Source organism: Acartia tonsa, chromosome 10 (genome assembly GCF_053477335.1).
Source record: "Acartia tonsa isolate MP-2025a chromosome 10, ASM5347733v1, whole genome shotgun sequence".
Lineage (NCBI taxonomy): Eukaryota > Metazoa > Arthropoda > Copepoda > Calanoida > Acartiidae > Acartia > Acartia tonsa.
Window position 1 is genome coordinate 23,456,613 of NC_137269.1, and position 17,438 is coordinate 23,474,050.

At 32.2% G+C, this 17,438-nt stretch overlaps 2 protein-coding genes across 4 annotated transcripts in view; one reads left to right on the forward strand and one right to left on the reverse strand.

Annotated features, from left to right (window-relative positions):
• LOC145329669 (NAB transcription cofactor mab-10-like) overlaps positions 1–17,438 on the reverse strand; it is a 111,957-nt gene that overhangs the window by 84,012 nt on the left and 10,507 nt on the right. The window lies entirely within an intron of this gene.
• LOC145330343 (acetylcholine receptor subunit beta-like 2) lies at positions 1,606–10,954 on the forward strand. The gene is made up of 16 exons (XM_080174977.1): positions 1,606–1,691; positions 1,917–2,026; positions 2,355–2,483; positions 2,828–2,926; positions 3,302–3,353; positions 3,807–3,889; positions 4,188–4,248; positions 4,732–4,801; positions 5,326–5,407; positions 6,043–6,105; positions 6,429–6,505; positions 7,597–7,675; positions 7,942–8,010; positions 9,672–9,732; positions 10,440–10,475; positions 10,871–10,954. Exons 1-16 carry the CDS (start codon positions 1,635–1,637, stop codon positions 10,952–10,954), a joined length of 1,212 nt encoding a protein of 403 aa, XP_080031103.1. The 5' UTR covers positions 1,606–1,634.

Below are 17,438 nucleotides of genomic sequence, written 5' to 3' on the forward strand. Positions count from 1 at the left end.
TTTTTTCAAAAACTAAAATGTAAAGTAGGTATATAAAAGTGCCCCTTGCCGCTAGCATGAAATAGTGTGTAACAAAAAATTTGTGTAGGTAACCTCTTTTGTAAAAATATTGAACGGCACTTATTGAAAAACCCAATAATGTCCAAGCAATTTCTAGTTAAACTCCTTATGTAAACAGTAATAATAATAACTTATGTCTCCTCTAATAAACACATACAAAATCAGTTATTATATGTAATAACTAGCGGCTTCGGCTTTAGTGGTCTCTAGGGGCACTTGAGGTGATGGGGGGGGGGGGGTTCGACCTCCCCCCCCTCCATATCTTATTTTAGTTTAATAAGAAAAATATTTTTTTGGGGGGTGGGGTCATTTTGTTCTCTAGTGGCAACTATTTTTTAGAAAGGTAGTGGCTCCCCCCCCCCAAAAATAATTATAAACTTCAGAAGTTACATTGTAAAGGAGAAATTTTGGTTCAGCAGTTAGCCAGATGTTTCGGTACAGACACACACAGATCCTGTTACTTTATTATGAGGATAGTAATTTTCATTAAATTATGGTCTTTAAAAGGAAATAGTATTTATATATAAACCACTAAAAACATCTTTGAGTAGTTTCAGAGATCATTTGGAGCACAATAAGACACACAAATAAAATTCTGACATGCTAGGGCACTATGAGGTTAATAGTTTGTTTAATATGGATAATGGATAGTCAAACCTAGCACATAGATTAAGTAACATTTACCAAACTAAAACCTTGTAAATCAAGTTTGTTTTTACTTAACCGAAATCACATTTTCAAGTTTGTTCTTTTTTAAAGTAGTTTATAGATTAGTATTTAATTATTTAATTATTTTAAATGTAACTAGCAAATGCGCCCCAAGTTATCTAGGGACTTCGTATTCGAAGAGGCAAGTAAAGACAGAAAAAAAAGAATTAAACTATCCCAACTTCCCAAAAATTAAATATAAAAAATAAAATGACCTAAAACCATCCTGGGACCCATTTGAAGCCTCTTTAATATGGAGAACCCAATCTGCTCAGAATCGGGCAAAAGCTTCATACAAAAAAACTTACTACTTTATATAAAAGGATATCCAATTATAAAGAGTAGTAAGGTTTTTCGCCTTACTCTTAAAATCTCAATAACTACCGATTAAGTTCTCTAATTCAGGTAAGCTTCACTTAGGTACTAAGAAGGTTTTGGACTATTCTATTTTCAGATTTAAGGCTTTTTATGGTTTAAAACTATTTTGCTAGCCCTAATTCCCATTTGAATAAATACAGAACCCCTAGATGTTAGGGACGTAGCCTCTAGCATAATACAAAGTAGACGATGCAGTCTAAGGTCTGTTTTCAGAATTTAATCTACAGATCATACCATACTTTTAAGCTATTTCTTAAAGGTTGACCTCAATATACCCCCCCGGCCCCCCCCCCTCACCTAAAAATGCCTGGATCCCCAGAAAAAATTTTAGTCAGTACATACAGATTTTAGATATTTTCAGACAACATCAAAACTCTCAAGCTTTTATGAAAGTAAACATATTTATTCTCAGTAAACAAATATGCAAGCAAGGAAAAGCTCTATTATAAATGTATTTTTAGAACAAAAATATGTAAATAAAAATAAAAATGAAGACTAGATTTGTAACATTATTTTGGTTCCTATACCAATTTCTGTTAATCCAGGTAATTACAGGTTGTCTACAGCGAATTGACTGAAGGTCATACAGACAAACCTAATTTTTAGAGTAACTGTGCTACAATTTGAATAAACAAATTTTACGGGAAAAGGGATGGTATAAACTACTTCAAGTTGAACAGACTGAATTCCTACCTATAATGCCGTAGCAACGAGGACGTACAGACTTATAAAAGTTAGAGTGAAGCTGTGCTAACAAAAACAAAATTTAGGGTAACCCTGATGAAACAAGATTGGTAAAGAAGTTACTGACAAACTACAACAAGCTGGTCCGCCCGTCTGCTGAGCCTAACCAAACTATTGATATCTTTCTAACATTCAAGTAAAGTTCTTTAAAGAATAGTTGTTTATCGTATCGTATTATAGTCAGCTTTCCGCGGATATCAAAATAAATAATTAAAAGATTAAAACCAGTTTTCTTAGCTCGCGTTGCCGAAGGCCCGAGCTAAGATTTGTTTTTTTTAATTTTAGGATTTTTATTTTATTATTCGTCAAAAACTGTCTGTATTATGATGCTTTACATAATTTTTCAGTATGGCTGAGAACCATTTCTAATCCAGCGGATATTAATCGGTTTGAAGCCAAACTGGATAATTAACTAGCTTCCTTTGGCTTTAAATTTAAATTAGGTCTAACATAAAACTGTTTAGACATTTTGAGTTTATAAATGTTGACGAGAAGAAGAATATGTTGACCAGCAAGGTTTGGATTGAACTCAACTGGAATGATTTCTACCTCAGATGGAACCCAGAAGATTTTGGAGGCATTCAAAATTTAACGTAAGTGGAAATCAGCCTATAAAAAATGACGCGTTCCAATACAATAGGCCAGTATAATTTTACCTTTAGTCAAATAAAATGTATACTGGCCTATCATTGGTTATTTGTATTTTATGACGTCATTTCTTTTAATTGGCACTATAAGCTGCTTCCTTTAGTGGTATAAGACTAATATATATTTTGAAATATTGTACATGCAATACAATACTTTTAACAAACAAGTTAGCTGCAAACTTATACTAGACCCTTAAAGTCTTCTCCTCTCATCCCTCCTGTTTAGACGTATTTTTATTACATCACACATGACACTTTCCAGCGCTCCTGTTTTGATATTTTTTTCTTAGACTACCATCCCCCTTGCTGTGGCAACCTGATCTGTACATGATGAACTCTATGGATGCTATGCCAAATGTTGGAGATGATGTCTTTGCTATTATTGACAGGTAAATTTAGTATTGTGGAACAGCTATTTTTAGGGAGGAGCTTTGTTCAGACTTCCCTTAAATACTAAAGATATGGGTTTCTTTACTTTTACTACTCTGGCTTATATGTTGTTATTCACTGAGAACATGTACCCCCCCGGCCCCCCCCCCCCCAACCCACTTTTTAAAATAAGGGAGCAAGTAATTTTTTTCTTTGCATAATCTCTGCACGGGGTCCTAACCGTGTGGGGCTACCCAATAAAAAACAAAATAAACAAACAAATAAAATACTACCCAATTTTTTTAAAGGGTTATCAAGCCTAAACTAGCTACTTTGTGTGAGAGTGATCTTTATTTTTCAAAATCTTCTAATAAACAAAATAATATTATATTTAGTACAGGGAAGGTTTTTATGATAAAACCAGGAACATACAACTCAAATTGTCAGGTAGTCAAGTAAATATAATCTAAATAACAATTCAAAGGTAATCATTACTAAAGTTCAACTTGGTTGGTCCGTCCGTCCGTAACGTTTAGCTCATTTTGTTAATTTACAGATGTTAGAATACTCCTATCGATTTTAAACTTTACATGGTTGGTGACAGTTACGTACGATATATAAAGCGTAGCCTCTCAGAAAGTCCGTACGTCCAGAGAATACTGCACTTAAGCAATTTTGTAACAAGTTTTCCTACAGTTTTGTGTAATGTGTATACCTTTATAGCAATATTATTTGATTTCAGAGCTTCGCAATTTTATGGATGTTGTCATCCTTGTTTTTAATATGTTTCTGTAAAACTCATAAATGAAAAAGATTTGTTTAAAATAATGAATTTTAAACACACACATTTTTTGTTTTAAAGTAAGTGTTAACATATATTTTGTTTGAATTAAACAATAGATAAATGTTTGGAAATGGCCATATGACTTTCAAAACTGTTCTATGGAGTTTATGCCTTGGGCTATGATGAAGGAACAAATTAGGTAAACCTTTATTAGAAACTAGTCGATGCGACCCTAGGAGTTAAATATTCGAAGAGATATGGAAGGACATAAGAATAGCCTTAAACCATCCCAAACACAAATTTAAAAATAAATATTAGCCTAAAACCATCCTAAGTAAAAGTGAAGTTTTCCATAAATGGAGAAATCAATCGGTTCAGTTGTAATTGAGATCCTAAGCTACAGACTAAAAAACCTTTTCTTTATTGTATATAAGGATAATTCAAACAAATATAAAATAAATATTGATAATTGCTTAAATTTCCATTGTAATTTTTAGAATTGTTGAAATAGAAGAATTGAACAACAAAAATATCGATTCTTTTTCCAGCTCTAATGAGGTAAGATTAATGTATATAATACCTACCGAAAGTGTCATGTGTGACGGCATAAAAATACGTCTAAAAAGGAAGGACGAGTGGAGCAGTGGCAAAGGAAATACAATTATGACAATATCAATAAGTAGCGAAGCACTAAAAATTCATGGAAGGACAATCAGACAAAATTAATTATAGACAAGATCATTAGTTTATAATTATGCAATAATTCATAGAAATCACGAAACCTTCCTGAAAGAATAGTAAAAAAAATACTTTAAATGTCTTTTTATAAACGACCGACAGACTGACGAACAAAGTAAGTTATACACTTGATGTTCATTAGTACAGGGAATCTTCATAAAAAAATTCAGCTGTCTATCTACATTAGCAGCCGATAAAAGTAGATTTCCCCCATAGCGTTACGAACGGACTTACAGACTGGCTGGTGGTCAGACATAGTGAATTACAGAGTAGCTTCGCTACTAATAATCTATACTTTATTAGGAATGGAGTGTTGAAGCTGCATATCAGTACTGGATCCACAAAAATTTTGAACCTTATGGAGTTTATACCTGTACATTTTAGTGGCAAAGCTTCTCTATAAAATCACTTGATCCCTATGTCCGTCCGTGTAGCACTGGGAATATTTATAAACATGCCTGCTATTTGAAAAGATTGAACATGACCAAAGACCATCTACACTACAACAGTAAAGCTTTATATCATTTCCAGTATGGCTTCGAAATCGATTAAAATCCGATGGATTAGAACTGGTTCTCAGCTATTCTGAGAAATCATGTAAAGCATCGTATTATAGGCAATTTTCCTTGAATAATAAAATAAAAATTATGAAATTAATACCAGTTTTATCTTTCGGGCCTAACAAAACAGGTTTTAATCTAATTATTTTTTTATTGCAGTCTCCGCAGAAAGCTGTCTATAATACGATGCGATAAATAACTAATATAACATATAATTACTTTTTAATTGTATAAGATTCTTTACCCCAAACAACTTGTTAACTCACTTTGACCATGGGAATAATATAAGATAGGCTTCTGCTATTTTTTAATAAATCTTCATTTTTGTGTTTTTTAGCTGTTGCCCTTACTGTTGAAATGAAGAGAAGTTCCAACTTTTATGTTGCAAATCTTATTTTTCCCTTCATTATCATTTCATCGTGAGTATAACAATTTTTCTCGTATTCATTCGAATCCGGTGGATAGGAACCGGTTCTCATCCATACGAAAAAACTATGTCTAGCATCGTATTATATCCAGCTTTCTACGAATATAAAAATGTACAATCATAAGACTAAAACCAGTTTTTTTAGCCGGTGCATTCGGCACCTCGGGGCTAACAAAAACTGGTTTTAGTATTATAATTGTACATTCTATATCCGCGGAATGCCGTTTATAATACGATGAAAGAAATAACTATTAAAAAATTATGATTACATTTCTTAGGATTTATTTATTATGGATAATTCAGCTAAAGTTTTCTTTTCTCAACAGATGAGAAACTTTGGATACCTGTAGCACAATATACAGTCTCTAACTGATAATCATAATAAGAAGCAGCTCATAGTGCCTATTAAAAATGAGGCCAGTATACATTTTACCATCGGTCAAATACAATATAAACTGGCCTTACATTTGAAATTTGTATTGTATGACGTTATTTTTTAATTGGCACTATAATCTGCTTCGATAATAATACAGTTTTTTTTCGGGAATCATATTTGGCTGTAATAGCCAACATAGAAAAACTTTATCTTATACACAATATCATGTTTAACTAATTCTCTACCTTCAGATTGGTAATCTCTGGATTTTTACTACCTCCAGATAATGGAGAAAAGGTTACTTTGGGTGTAAGGTATTGAAATGAATCTCTAAATAATTCAAAAAGTAGTCTAAAACATTTTTCAAAATATTTTTTTATGTATCTACGTACTTTCTGGTAACGGATATAGAGTTCCTTCGCTTTCTAGGCCGTACCTTACTTTTACAGAAATCATAATGCCAAGTTTAAAATCGATAGGATAACTCTAAAATGCCTAAATTACCAATAAGACGTATGAACCGACAAGCTTTAAAAGAAGAAGCTTTTTTTAAAGGAGGAGTTGAGGGTTTTGGTAATTTGATAATAATTAAGGCTTATTTTGATAAAATAACAGCGAAAAAGGATTATTTGTTCAGTGTGCTGCTTGGAATAACATTTTTCTCTCATACACTTGTGGATTCTCTACCTGTCTCACAAACAATGCCGTTAGTTGGTAAATTTATAATTCAGAATAATAAAGTTCTAATAGTTATTTATGATATCGTATTATTGACAGCTTTCCGCGGATGTTTAAATGAAAAATTATTATATTAGAACCAGTTTGCTAGCCCCAAGGGGTCAAAAGCCAGGTCTAACAAAAATGGCATTGATTTTATGATTTTTATCTTAATATTTGTGGAAAATTGTCTTATTATTTCAATGTTATAAAAAATTTTCCGTTACTTTAAATAACCGATTCTAATCCATAGACGTCCAAGGGGGGGGGGAGGGTAAAGGGTTGATTACCCCCCCCCCCCCAAATGAATTTTCAATTTTTACCCCCACAAATAAAGAGACTTGGACGCCCCTGTTTTAATCCACCGGATATTAATCGGTTTCTAAGACATACTGGAAATGTTGTACTTTTACTTAAAAACCTGAAATAATAGTTTCAGTAGCAAAGCTTTCAGTGCATCAGTCTGTCAGTATGTCAATCTGTCAGTCTGTGTAAATGTTATAGGGTATAATTGATTTTCTTGGCTTCTATTCAAGATAATCTTATGTAAAGATAACCCTTACCTAAGAGCATCTAGTATGCAACTAACTTGGCACAAAAACATAAATATATACTTTTTATGATACTAGCGTCTACACCCCTAGAGGCCTCTAGTGGCACTTTTTTTTATATTTAAAATATGTCTATGTTGCGTTTGACGTTTATGTTTGTGTTAAACTCTCTTTCTAAAATCAAGAATCGTAAAAAAATTTCGATTTTTGTGATTTCTCTTGGAAGGGTGGTGGTACCCTCCCCCAAAATAGTTAAAAACCTTCCCGGGACCTATGAGAATACACCCTGTTAAGAAGAACCCGATCGGTTTGGCGGTTAGCGAGATCCTTTGGTACAGACAAACAGACAAACATCCTGTTACTTTGATATAAGGATAAAGATTCGAGATTTTATATATATCATATACTTATCTCTTTTTTCTCATTCTTTTTTTATGACCACTAAACATAAGCTCTATTACTGACTCTTGCCTTTTGTACATCTATTAGTTCTGGTGCTTTGTTACTTATGGATGTTGTCATCCTTGTAATATTTAGGAATATATTGTTCAATCGTGATGGTGATGATATTAGTTTGTATCCTTTGCAATGTTATCATTGTCCATATAAACACATGGTAGGTGCTTATTAGTTCCATTTGGTAGGTGATTATTAGATCCAAAGTAGGATGTATGTTTATACATATGTGCATAATAAGACCTTTGGATTGATTTATTTACAATTTACGGTATCTTAGTATTGATTATGGTTCTACAAATCTTTAAAATTGATAAAAAAAATCGTAAGAGGATTATAACAGTTATTTTAAATAAATTTTTTGAAATATTTAATATTGAAATGAAAATGTTATTGTAACACTCATTTATATGTTTTTTTCTTTAGGAAACCTAGCAAGGGAAATGCATGGCATTTGAAACTGATCAGATTACTTTTGTGTTCGAAATCTCAAAGGTAAGTAATAGTTATTTACTGCATCGTATTATAAAAAGCTTTTCGCGGATAATAAATGAAAAATTATAAGTTTGAAACCAGTTTTGTTAGATCCGAAGGGCCGAATAACCGGGCTGACAAATATAGTATCAATTTTATGATTTTAATTTTAATATGTGTAGAAAATTTTCTGTAATACGATGCAATACATGATTCTTCGGTATGGCTGAGAACAGGTTCTAATCCAGCGGATATTAATCGGTTTTGATTCAATTTAAACCCATGGTTAATTTTCAATATTTTTTGACTGTGGTGTTGAGTGACATCGCCGAAGGTGCAGTTGGTGGCTGAATTATTTTTTTTTTATATTCAAACAATTAGATAAAAAAGGCTGCTAAAAATTAAATTGCGATGCAGTTTAATTCAACGTTTGAAGCCGCCATGCAGATTATTCATATATAGTGTTGCTTGATTTCTGCTGGGACGTATTGGCGGATAATTATAATAATTTAGCTGCTTGTACCTGCTGCGGAGTCTTCACAAAATTGTGTGGGCGGTCGCTTTTAAGTAGCGAAGCTACTCTATAATTCGAAATGTCCGTCCGTCTGTCCGTCTGAGACAAAGTGGGGGAAACGTGATTTTCTCGGCTCCTATAAAAGATAGACAGCTGAAATTTTTAGTAAAGATTCTTATAATATATGTCCATCTAATCTATACATTGTTTTGTCCATCCGTCTGTTATTTGGGGTGCTAGATCGATTCCTACATTTTCATGTTTTTCTGATTTTCTCAACTCCTTTTTAAGAAAATGGGCTGAAATTTTCAGGGATTGCTTTAATTTACATTTTACATATTTTCCTAAAGTTAAATTACGATTTTTATATTATTAGGGGTGCTAGATCGATTCCTAGATTTTTAGGTTTTCTATTGTTTTCTCAATTCCTAATCAGGATTTGCGGCTGAAATTATCAGGGATTGAATATGCTCATATTCTACATGTTTCCATCAAGTTTCATTAAGATTTGTTTATAAATTGTGGTGCTAGATCGATTCCTAGATTTTTAAATTTTTCGTAATTTAAAGGTTGCGTGATTTTGAAGTTTTTGTTATTTCCCTATTTCATCAAATTTATAGGATGACACTATATTGTAAAAATATTCATAATATACATTCATAATTTCTGAGCTTCGCTACTTATGGATGCTGTCATCCTTGTTTTACTATAGTTTGCAATATAAGTACATTTTACTAATTGTACTTTTATTTTTTTGCGTATTAACCATTAAAACAAGGATGGCAACATCCATAATGAGCGAAGCTCAAAAGTTATAGATTGAAATCTGGTAATATCTATAGAGCAGTGTCATAAAAAATAAACATAAACTTGGTAAAATAAATCACGAAACCTGTTAAAAATATATAACATCGTAAAAATCTAGAAATCGATCCAGCACCCCAAACAATAAGCATGTCTCAATAAGTAGAATGTGAACTTTTTCAATCCCTGAAAATTTTGCTATCTATCTTGAAAATCATTTTTTCTCCTGAAAATTTCATCTGTCTATCTTAAAAAGAAGCCGAGCAAAATCACGTTTTCCCCATATCGTTACAGACTGACTGACAGACGGAGAGACAATGTGAATAAAAGAGTTGTTTCGCTACTAAAAAATTTTTTTTTATAGAGTTCCAAGTAGTGTAAATGTTGACAAAAGAAATACAAACATTGGAATTCCTGAACTCAAGGTTAAATTAAAATTAATATATGTTAAGTTTTTCATAGTGTTTTTAAGAAATACGTCACACTGGCCTACCGTTGGGTCAATTTAAATGTTTACTGCCCTTTTTAATTTAGTCAGTGTATTGTCCTTTCATTGGTCATTTGTTTTGTTTGACGTCAGTTTTTTAGGCACTATACAGAAATTCTTCTAAGTTAATACAAAGTTTCACAACAAGTCATTCAATTTGGTTGGTCAGTTTTTAATCTGTTAATTGGATAATTAACATTCCCTTAAAAGTAAAAGATATGATTTGCATATTCCTATCACCTTCCTTTACTAATTTTTTTTCTACTTTCTTATCCTTAATCATTCCGCTCTCCATTTTTTGTAAATTGGGATATGTCCGTTATTATGATTGTCGTACATAATTGTCTATGTAATTGTACAATGTATTGTACAATAGTATTGCCCTCTCACAGATATATATTATTTACTGCTCTAGCTTCTTCGCCCCAAGAGGCCTATAGGGGCACTTCGGGAGGAGGTAGTTGTATTCCCATGACCTTTAAGAAGCTACCCTGTAAAGGTTTAGCGGTTAGCGATATTCTTTGGAACAGACAGAAAAACAACCTGTTACTTTAATATAAGGAGTATAGAAACATATATTTACATTGGATAACATTCATTAATTTATTTAATGTTTTTATATGCTTCTGAAACCTTTTTTTTTAGGACTTTGATGTAGTAAGTTGGAAAGAAGTTGCCGCGGTAAAATACTTTTTTTTTAATAAGAAAACAGAAATTTTGGAATAGTAATTTGTTTAGTAGTATATGATAATTCTAACGACAAACACTATGCAATTAAAGGGTTGGTATATATAAATATATTATAGACCATATCTGGCATTACTAATCAGGTGTATTGAAATAAGATATTTTATTTCAATGGATATATAATAAGTGGATATATTGTCAGAGAAAACTTGTCACCTCATTAGGTTGCTAATATGGACCTCATTTATTGGTCAGTTCGTTAATCCAGTAGATGGGGAGGGGATGGGTTAAGGGAGTTGATATTTTAGCCAGCTAAAAGTATCACTTTATTAGAGTACATGAAAATCTGGTGCAACATCCTTCTAATTATATATCGATTATTATTTCAGTGCCTAAACTCTGTGTGTTTCTTTGGATTTAGTTCAACCTTCATACTTGTAACTGCTATTTTCTTCATTGTTCTTGTTGCTTAATATTCATTGTAGTTTTCACTACTTTGTACTGAAGCAGCTAATAGTGCCTTATAAAAAATAACGTCTTACAATACAAATGACCAATGATAGGCCAGTATACATTTTACCATTGGTCAATTACAATGTATACTGGCCTATCATTGGTAGACACTATAAGCTTCTTCATATGTACTTGTTAATTTTGTGTTATTTATCTAAATATATATTATACAATGTTACTGTACAACATTAGAAACAAGGATGGCAATCTCCATGAAAGATCACACATTTGAAATAATATAAATAAGTAAATAGTGGATCAGCTCCAGAAATTTAAGAATATTTCTTTCTTTCATCGTATTATAAACAGCTTTCCGCGCTTCGGCAATTCGGGGCTAAAAAAACTGTTTTTAAACTTATGATTGTACATTTTTATATTCGTAGAAAGCTGGATATAATACGATGCTAGACATAGTTTTTTCGTTTGGATGAGAACCGGTTCCTATCCACCGGATTCGAAATTTCGAATGAATACGAGAAAGAAAAATTATTAATAAGTCTAAAAATGTTGTAAATTGTTTTTCTTAAAACATGGAAGTACATTAATTTTTAATATTTTATTCTGCCTTATCGTCCAATAAATCAATGTTACCTCTTCCCCCCTCCCGATATTTATGCCCCAGCGTGAGATGCCCCAACAAAAAGCGTTTTACAGATCTTTGATATGATATAATTATAGAATCAAATGATCATCTAACTTGTATGCTTTTTGTGCTTATATTATGCTTATTAATCTATAATAAACTATCGGTAGTACTACTTCATAACGTGGTGGGAGGGCAGTACAATAGCGTAAAACCAGCCCATGACTTAATTCTAAAAGAAGCTATCCCTGAATCTATGTGAAGATTTTCTACAATGAAGAAATCAATCAGTTCAGTGGCCACAAGTGAATTACAAGCTCCTAACAAAATCCAAAACTACTCTATGCTTAACATTATATAATAATTTATCTTCAAAAACCCTTCCCTCCCCCCTAATAAATACATACAGGTTTTCTGCTAGGTTTAAAAGCATATGAATTGTTATGCCCTAACAACCTGCTCTTGACTAAAGATAATATTTATTAGTGTCGTTGGTGAGCCTTAATAGTATTATGTGAGTATAAGCTGTTTAGGGCAAGACGATGTTATAAGTAGCAACGCATCCACTCTATAAAAGGAAGTTTTATCTCGAAAAGTTACAAAGCAATAATGCAAAAATGATATTGAATATGTGCTTTTTATGTACATTTGCTTTGAGACTGTTCTTTAATGATTGCAACGATCCAATGATGTCCAAGCTTATATTTTTTATGAGGGAGGAGAAGAGGTAAAATTGCGCGCGAAGCGTGCAGAAAATTCCTAACCCAAAGTTTCCATTCCAAGGTAATAGTCTCTTCTATAATCATTTGGGAGAGAGGAATTGTAAAACACACATTTTGGTCAAGAAATGTTAAAAATTCACATAATTTGTCAAAACTAGGGGCTTTTAATGTACCTATTGTCAGACGTACATACACCAATTATATTAATAGCAGCACTGAAAATTTACTTTTTCTTGACAGGTTAAATTTATTTTAGCTTTCCGAAACTCTTAAAAGAATCATAAGCTTATTCGATTTTTTCATAGAATACTTACAACAACGTCATAAAATTTTCTAGCTTATGATATGCAATTTTACATTTTTTGTAGCTTGGTAGACAATCTAAATTTTATATCGAATTTGGATCATATTTTTGATATCTAAGTTGTGTATAAATAACACAAAAGTGCCTAATTATATTAAAACCTTATGGTTAAATAGATAAAAAGGATTTTTATTTTAGCCTCGTACTGTAAAGGTTTACTGGTTAGATTTATCCAGGGCTGGCAGCCAAGACTAGACATCATTTTTAACCCGTTAAGATGCTTTGAATATTTTGAGAAAATGGATTTTTAATAATTAAGTAAGTTTTTGACATCTAGCTGATTAGAAAAGGTTGATTTCGCTGAAGCTTACAGGCTGCTGACTCCAGGCTGCAGAGCCCCAGATTAAACAAAGGATTTATTTGCAAAATTAGCTACCTGAACATAAGTCTATTAATATCACATCTATGATTCCCCCTTTTGACTTGTGTATGTGTAACTTTTTATGTTTAGTACTAATACTTGTGTGTGCTGTGTGTGTGTTATTAATAACTTTATGCCAGTGGAGGGGGTGGTGGGGGGTTCAATAATCCCCTCCCCACGTCTTTTAACTTAGCAAAAAGTCGTTCAATTGTATTTTGCGACTGATTTCAAATGTAGTACACAAGGGTGACAACTTCAAAAAATCCAAAGCTCTTTAGACAAACTTTATAATTAATTAAAATAAAGTACCTAATTTTATGTATTTTATTTATAAAAACGTTAATTTCATTGAAAAATTATCAAATAGCTGCATAGTAATGAGTTGCGCCTATTTCAAGGTATTCCCTCTACTCTAACTATTTATATCTCATACCTGACATAGCAGCAGAAGGAACCATGTTTGATGACCTGACAACGAGTGGATGCGCCAAGTGTCGTTGGTTATGCGATATTTTTGAGGATATCGATCCTGAGTTTTAATGTGGAGAGGAAGGGATAAAAACATTCTAAGCAATCAATAAATTTCAAGCAGCAAATGGTTCCACATTTTTTGTATATTTTTCAGGGATTTGGCAATTGAAAGTAATTTTTAAATTTTCGCATAATTTGAGAAAATTGCTCTTTAAGATAAAATCAGTGGCGTGCACGGTAATTTACAGGGGGGGGGGGGTGTGAAACCATTAGGAGGAGGAAATACAAACTGTCCCAATTTTGTATAACTTTTGCGGAACAAGTCCCAGTTACGTCATATTTTTCTTTCCCGAAAAAGAGAAGGGGGGAAGAAAATCTCTTCAAAAGAGATGGGGAAAACCCCCTTTTCTCCCATCTCTTTTTTCTTCCCTCTTCCCTTTTTTTTCTTTCCCCCTTCCCTTTTTCGGGAATGAAAAATATGACGTAATGGGAACATGTTCCGCAAAAGTTATACAAAATTGGGACAGTTTGTATTTCCTCCATTAGGAGGTGAAAAATGGGGAAGACAGGACTTCTTTATTTTAATGGGGGTGTAGCTACCTTTTTAAACCCCTGCAATTTTTTTATACAGGAAGGTTGTTAAATTAATCTACAATTCTTCGCCCCGAACCAAAGGCAGAACCACAAACTCAAGAATGAAAGGTAAATTTATTTGTCGTTTTTTTATCATATCCCTAATCCTAAGTCCCTCGCCGGTTATAGGGATGTGTATATGGGATCAAAATATTTTGTTTGTAAAACAATAAAAAATTTATTCTAAAGACATATAGACAAAGTGAGGAAGGATTAGCCGAGCTCATAGAAAGGACTAAAAAAGATCAAACTCACTTATGTAAAAAAAATATTTGCGGTTCTTTTTATCCGTGAAATATTTCCCAATTTTTTGTCCAATTTCCAACATCATAATAAACATTTATCATGAATAATTTCAAACTTTTTTTTATCCTCCCCCCCCCCCCTCTCCTCCGTCTCCACATACACAATTGGTAATTTCATACTCACATGCCAACACAAAAGAAATTACATTACAATTACGTCCAGAAGAAGCGAAGCAGCTTATAGTGCCTAATAATAAAAGAGGTCATACAATATAAAATAAACAATGATAGGCCAGTATACATTTTACCCATTGGTCAATTACAATATACATATACTGGCCATTGGTTATTTGCATTGTATGATGTCATTTTTTGTTAGACACTATAATCCGCTTCCGAAGCAAGAAAGATTGAAGAATTTGTAAACGGCGTTACTACAAAAGACCATCTCTACAAAAGACCAACCCCTACAAAAGACCAACTCTACAAAAGATCAGCACCTTCAAAAGACCAACTCTACAAAAGATCAACACCTACAAAAGACCATGCCAACTCTACAAAAGACCAACCCCTACAAAAGACAAACTCTACAAAAGACTAACCTCTACAAAAGACCAACACAAGACAGCCCAAGAATTTCAAAAGATGACCGTCGGTGTTCTCAGTGAAACAGAATACAATTTCAACTTTGTTTGAGATCTGGTCAGGATTTATGCTATTTTCATGTGAATGGGACTAGTCACCAATCCCAAAAGAAATACCTTGGATGGGCAAAATCAGACTAACAAAACTAGTCACAGAGTAGATACAATTTTCCAGCTCTATCTATAAAAAGATTTTGTTTTATGAAACCATGTTTCTTGTATTCGCACATGATATATTAATAGGACACTACATAGCATTCTTTAAAATGTAAGACTTTGGGTTAAGTCATTTTCAAGTATCGCTTCAAAACTGTTTAATATCCAGTTGATTAGAACCGGTTCTCAGCTATACTGAAAATAAACATGTTTAGCATCGAATTACAGACAATTTTCTACGAATATTATAACAAAATAGCCGAAGTTTTAATCTTACAATTTTTATTTTAATATCTACAGAAAGCTGTCTATAGTGCGATGCGATAAATAACTATTTTAATATAAACTGTAATTTTAAAAGCTTTTCTTTGTTTTATTATATTTTGTTTAATAAAAAAAATGTTGTAAAATGTAACTCCGGAGTGTCCATTTAATATTAGTGGTAATTTAATTTTATCAATCAATCTAAAGTGAGTTTGTTTTATTGTAAATTCTTTTCTTTATTTAAAATAAAATAAAAACATTTATAATAAAATTAAACCAAGTAAGATCATGTTCAAAAAAGTGTAGCAATAACAGACCTTTAGAAATTGAATTGTAAAACATCTTTTATTTTTTACTTTTCAAATTTAGCAATGAACAAATGATAATTAAGTAAATTTTGCTATTAAACGGACTGATAAAAGAAAAAATACTATCTAAAGAGTAGCTCCGCTTCCAAGACTCGGGTACTAATGATTGTTGATAATTGTAAATAAGAACCACAAATTATTATTAATGTAATTTTATTTCAATTCTCACCTACTTACAAATTAAATTTAGCAGCGAAGCATCTCTACAATCATTTCAACAAGTTAATCAGTGAAAATAGGTACTTAAGAACAGCAGAGCTTTGATAAAAAGATTTGAATAAATTATATTAAGAAGCTCTTTATAGTGCCTATGGTAGGCCAGTATGACGTCATTTTTATAGGCACTACAAAAAGCTTCCTTTAAGAAAATATATTCGGTAATTAATAAACATAAAACTTTTTTATCTGGATTGCTAAATTGGCGTGTTAAGTGCGCACATTTTTCTTATGACTTTCTAAATTTTTAATGGGGGGTGTGCCCAGGGGCGTCAAAGCTTTTTTTTTGGAGGGGGGGTAAAAATTTGTTAAGGGGGGGGGGTAAAATGAAAAAAAAATTGGTTTGGGGGGAGGGATAATCCCCACTTTACCCCCCCCCCCCTTGGACGTCTATGGACCGTGTGCCTTTTATTTAACACCTTAACTTAGAGGGGTTTGTACCTCTGTCAAGGAGGAGTTGCAGAGGGATATAGGTATTGGGATGACGTCAAAAGTGTTGAAAATTAATGCATTTTGGTCTTCGTCTTATACCGGGACAGTTATCATGTATGACGTCATAAAAATCCGTCTATTATCCATCTCTTTTAAGAGATTTCCTTTCCTTATTCTCCTCTTATTCTTCCCCTTTAAACGTACTTTTATGACGTCACACATGACACTTTCCACTGTCCCTATTATACCTCTAAAATAATTTCCTTAACTAGTCAATAACTAATTGATAATTAGATAGAATATTTTCTTGGATATTTTCCCCCTGTCTTTCTAGACTCTTGAACAAAAATGTAAAATATATTTATTGCCTTTATATGTTTTCCCCACAGACAGGGGGAAACCCTTTGCAGAAGAATTAAAAAAAACGATTAGTAATTATTATCGAATCGTATTATAGTCTATAGGAATAGAATTAAAAATGAAATATTAAAACCAGTTTTGTTATCTCTAAGGGGCAAAAACCTGGAATAATAAACTGGTATTAATCAAATGATTTTTATTTTAATATTCGTGGAAAACTGTCTGGAATGCGGTGCTACACATGGTTTTTCAGTTGAAAATGTTATGTTGAATAATCGTCATATATTGTCAATTTTCTAACCTTTTCAGTTATTTTTTTTAATGTTCCTAGATTTTAAATAAAAATTTTATCACCTAAATTAATTATCATCTGCTGCAAATTGGCAGGTGCCTTATAAACAAAGCTGTTTTATTTAATAGAAATGTTTTTTCTTCAAATTTATACCATTATTATTTCATCCCATTATTTGTCGGTAGTAAAGGGTTTTTATAGAATCTAAAATGTGAGGGTGGGGGAAAAATATCCCCTCACGAAGGGATTTATGTCTTTACATTAAATATCTTAAAGAGAAAATATTCTTATGGACCTTATAGACACAACAAAACACTTTTTACAAAACAAGGA

Coding starts and splice junctions, on each gene's coding strand:
- LOC145330343 (XM_080174977.1), top strand. CDS start 1,635: ATGAAGACTAGATTTGTAACATTATTTTGGTTCCTATACCAATTTCTG. Junction 1,692..1,916: donor ACCAATTTCTGTTAATCCAG/GTAATTACAGGT, acceptor AACAAAATTTAG/GGTAACCCTGATGAAACAAG. Junction 10,476..10,870: donor GTTGGAAAGAAGTTGCCGCG/GTAAAATACTTT, acceptor TTATTATTTCAG/TGCCTAAACTCTGTGTGTTT.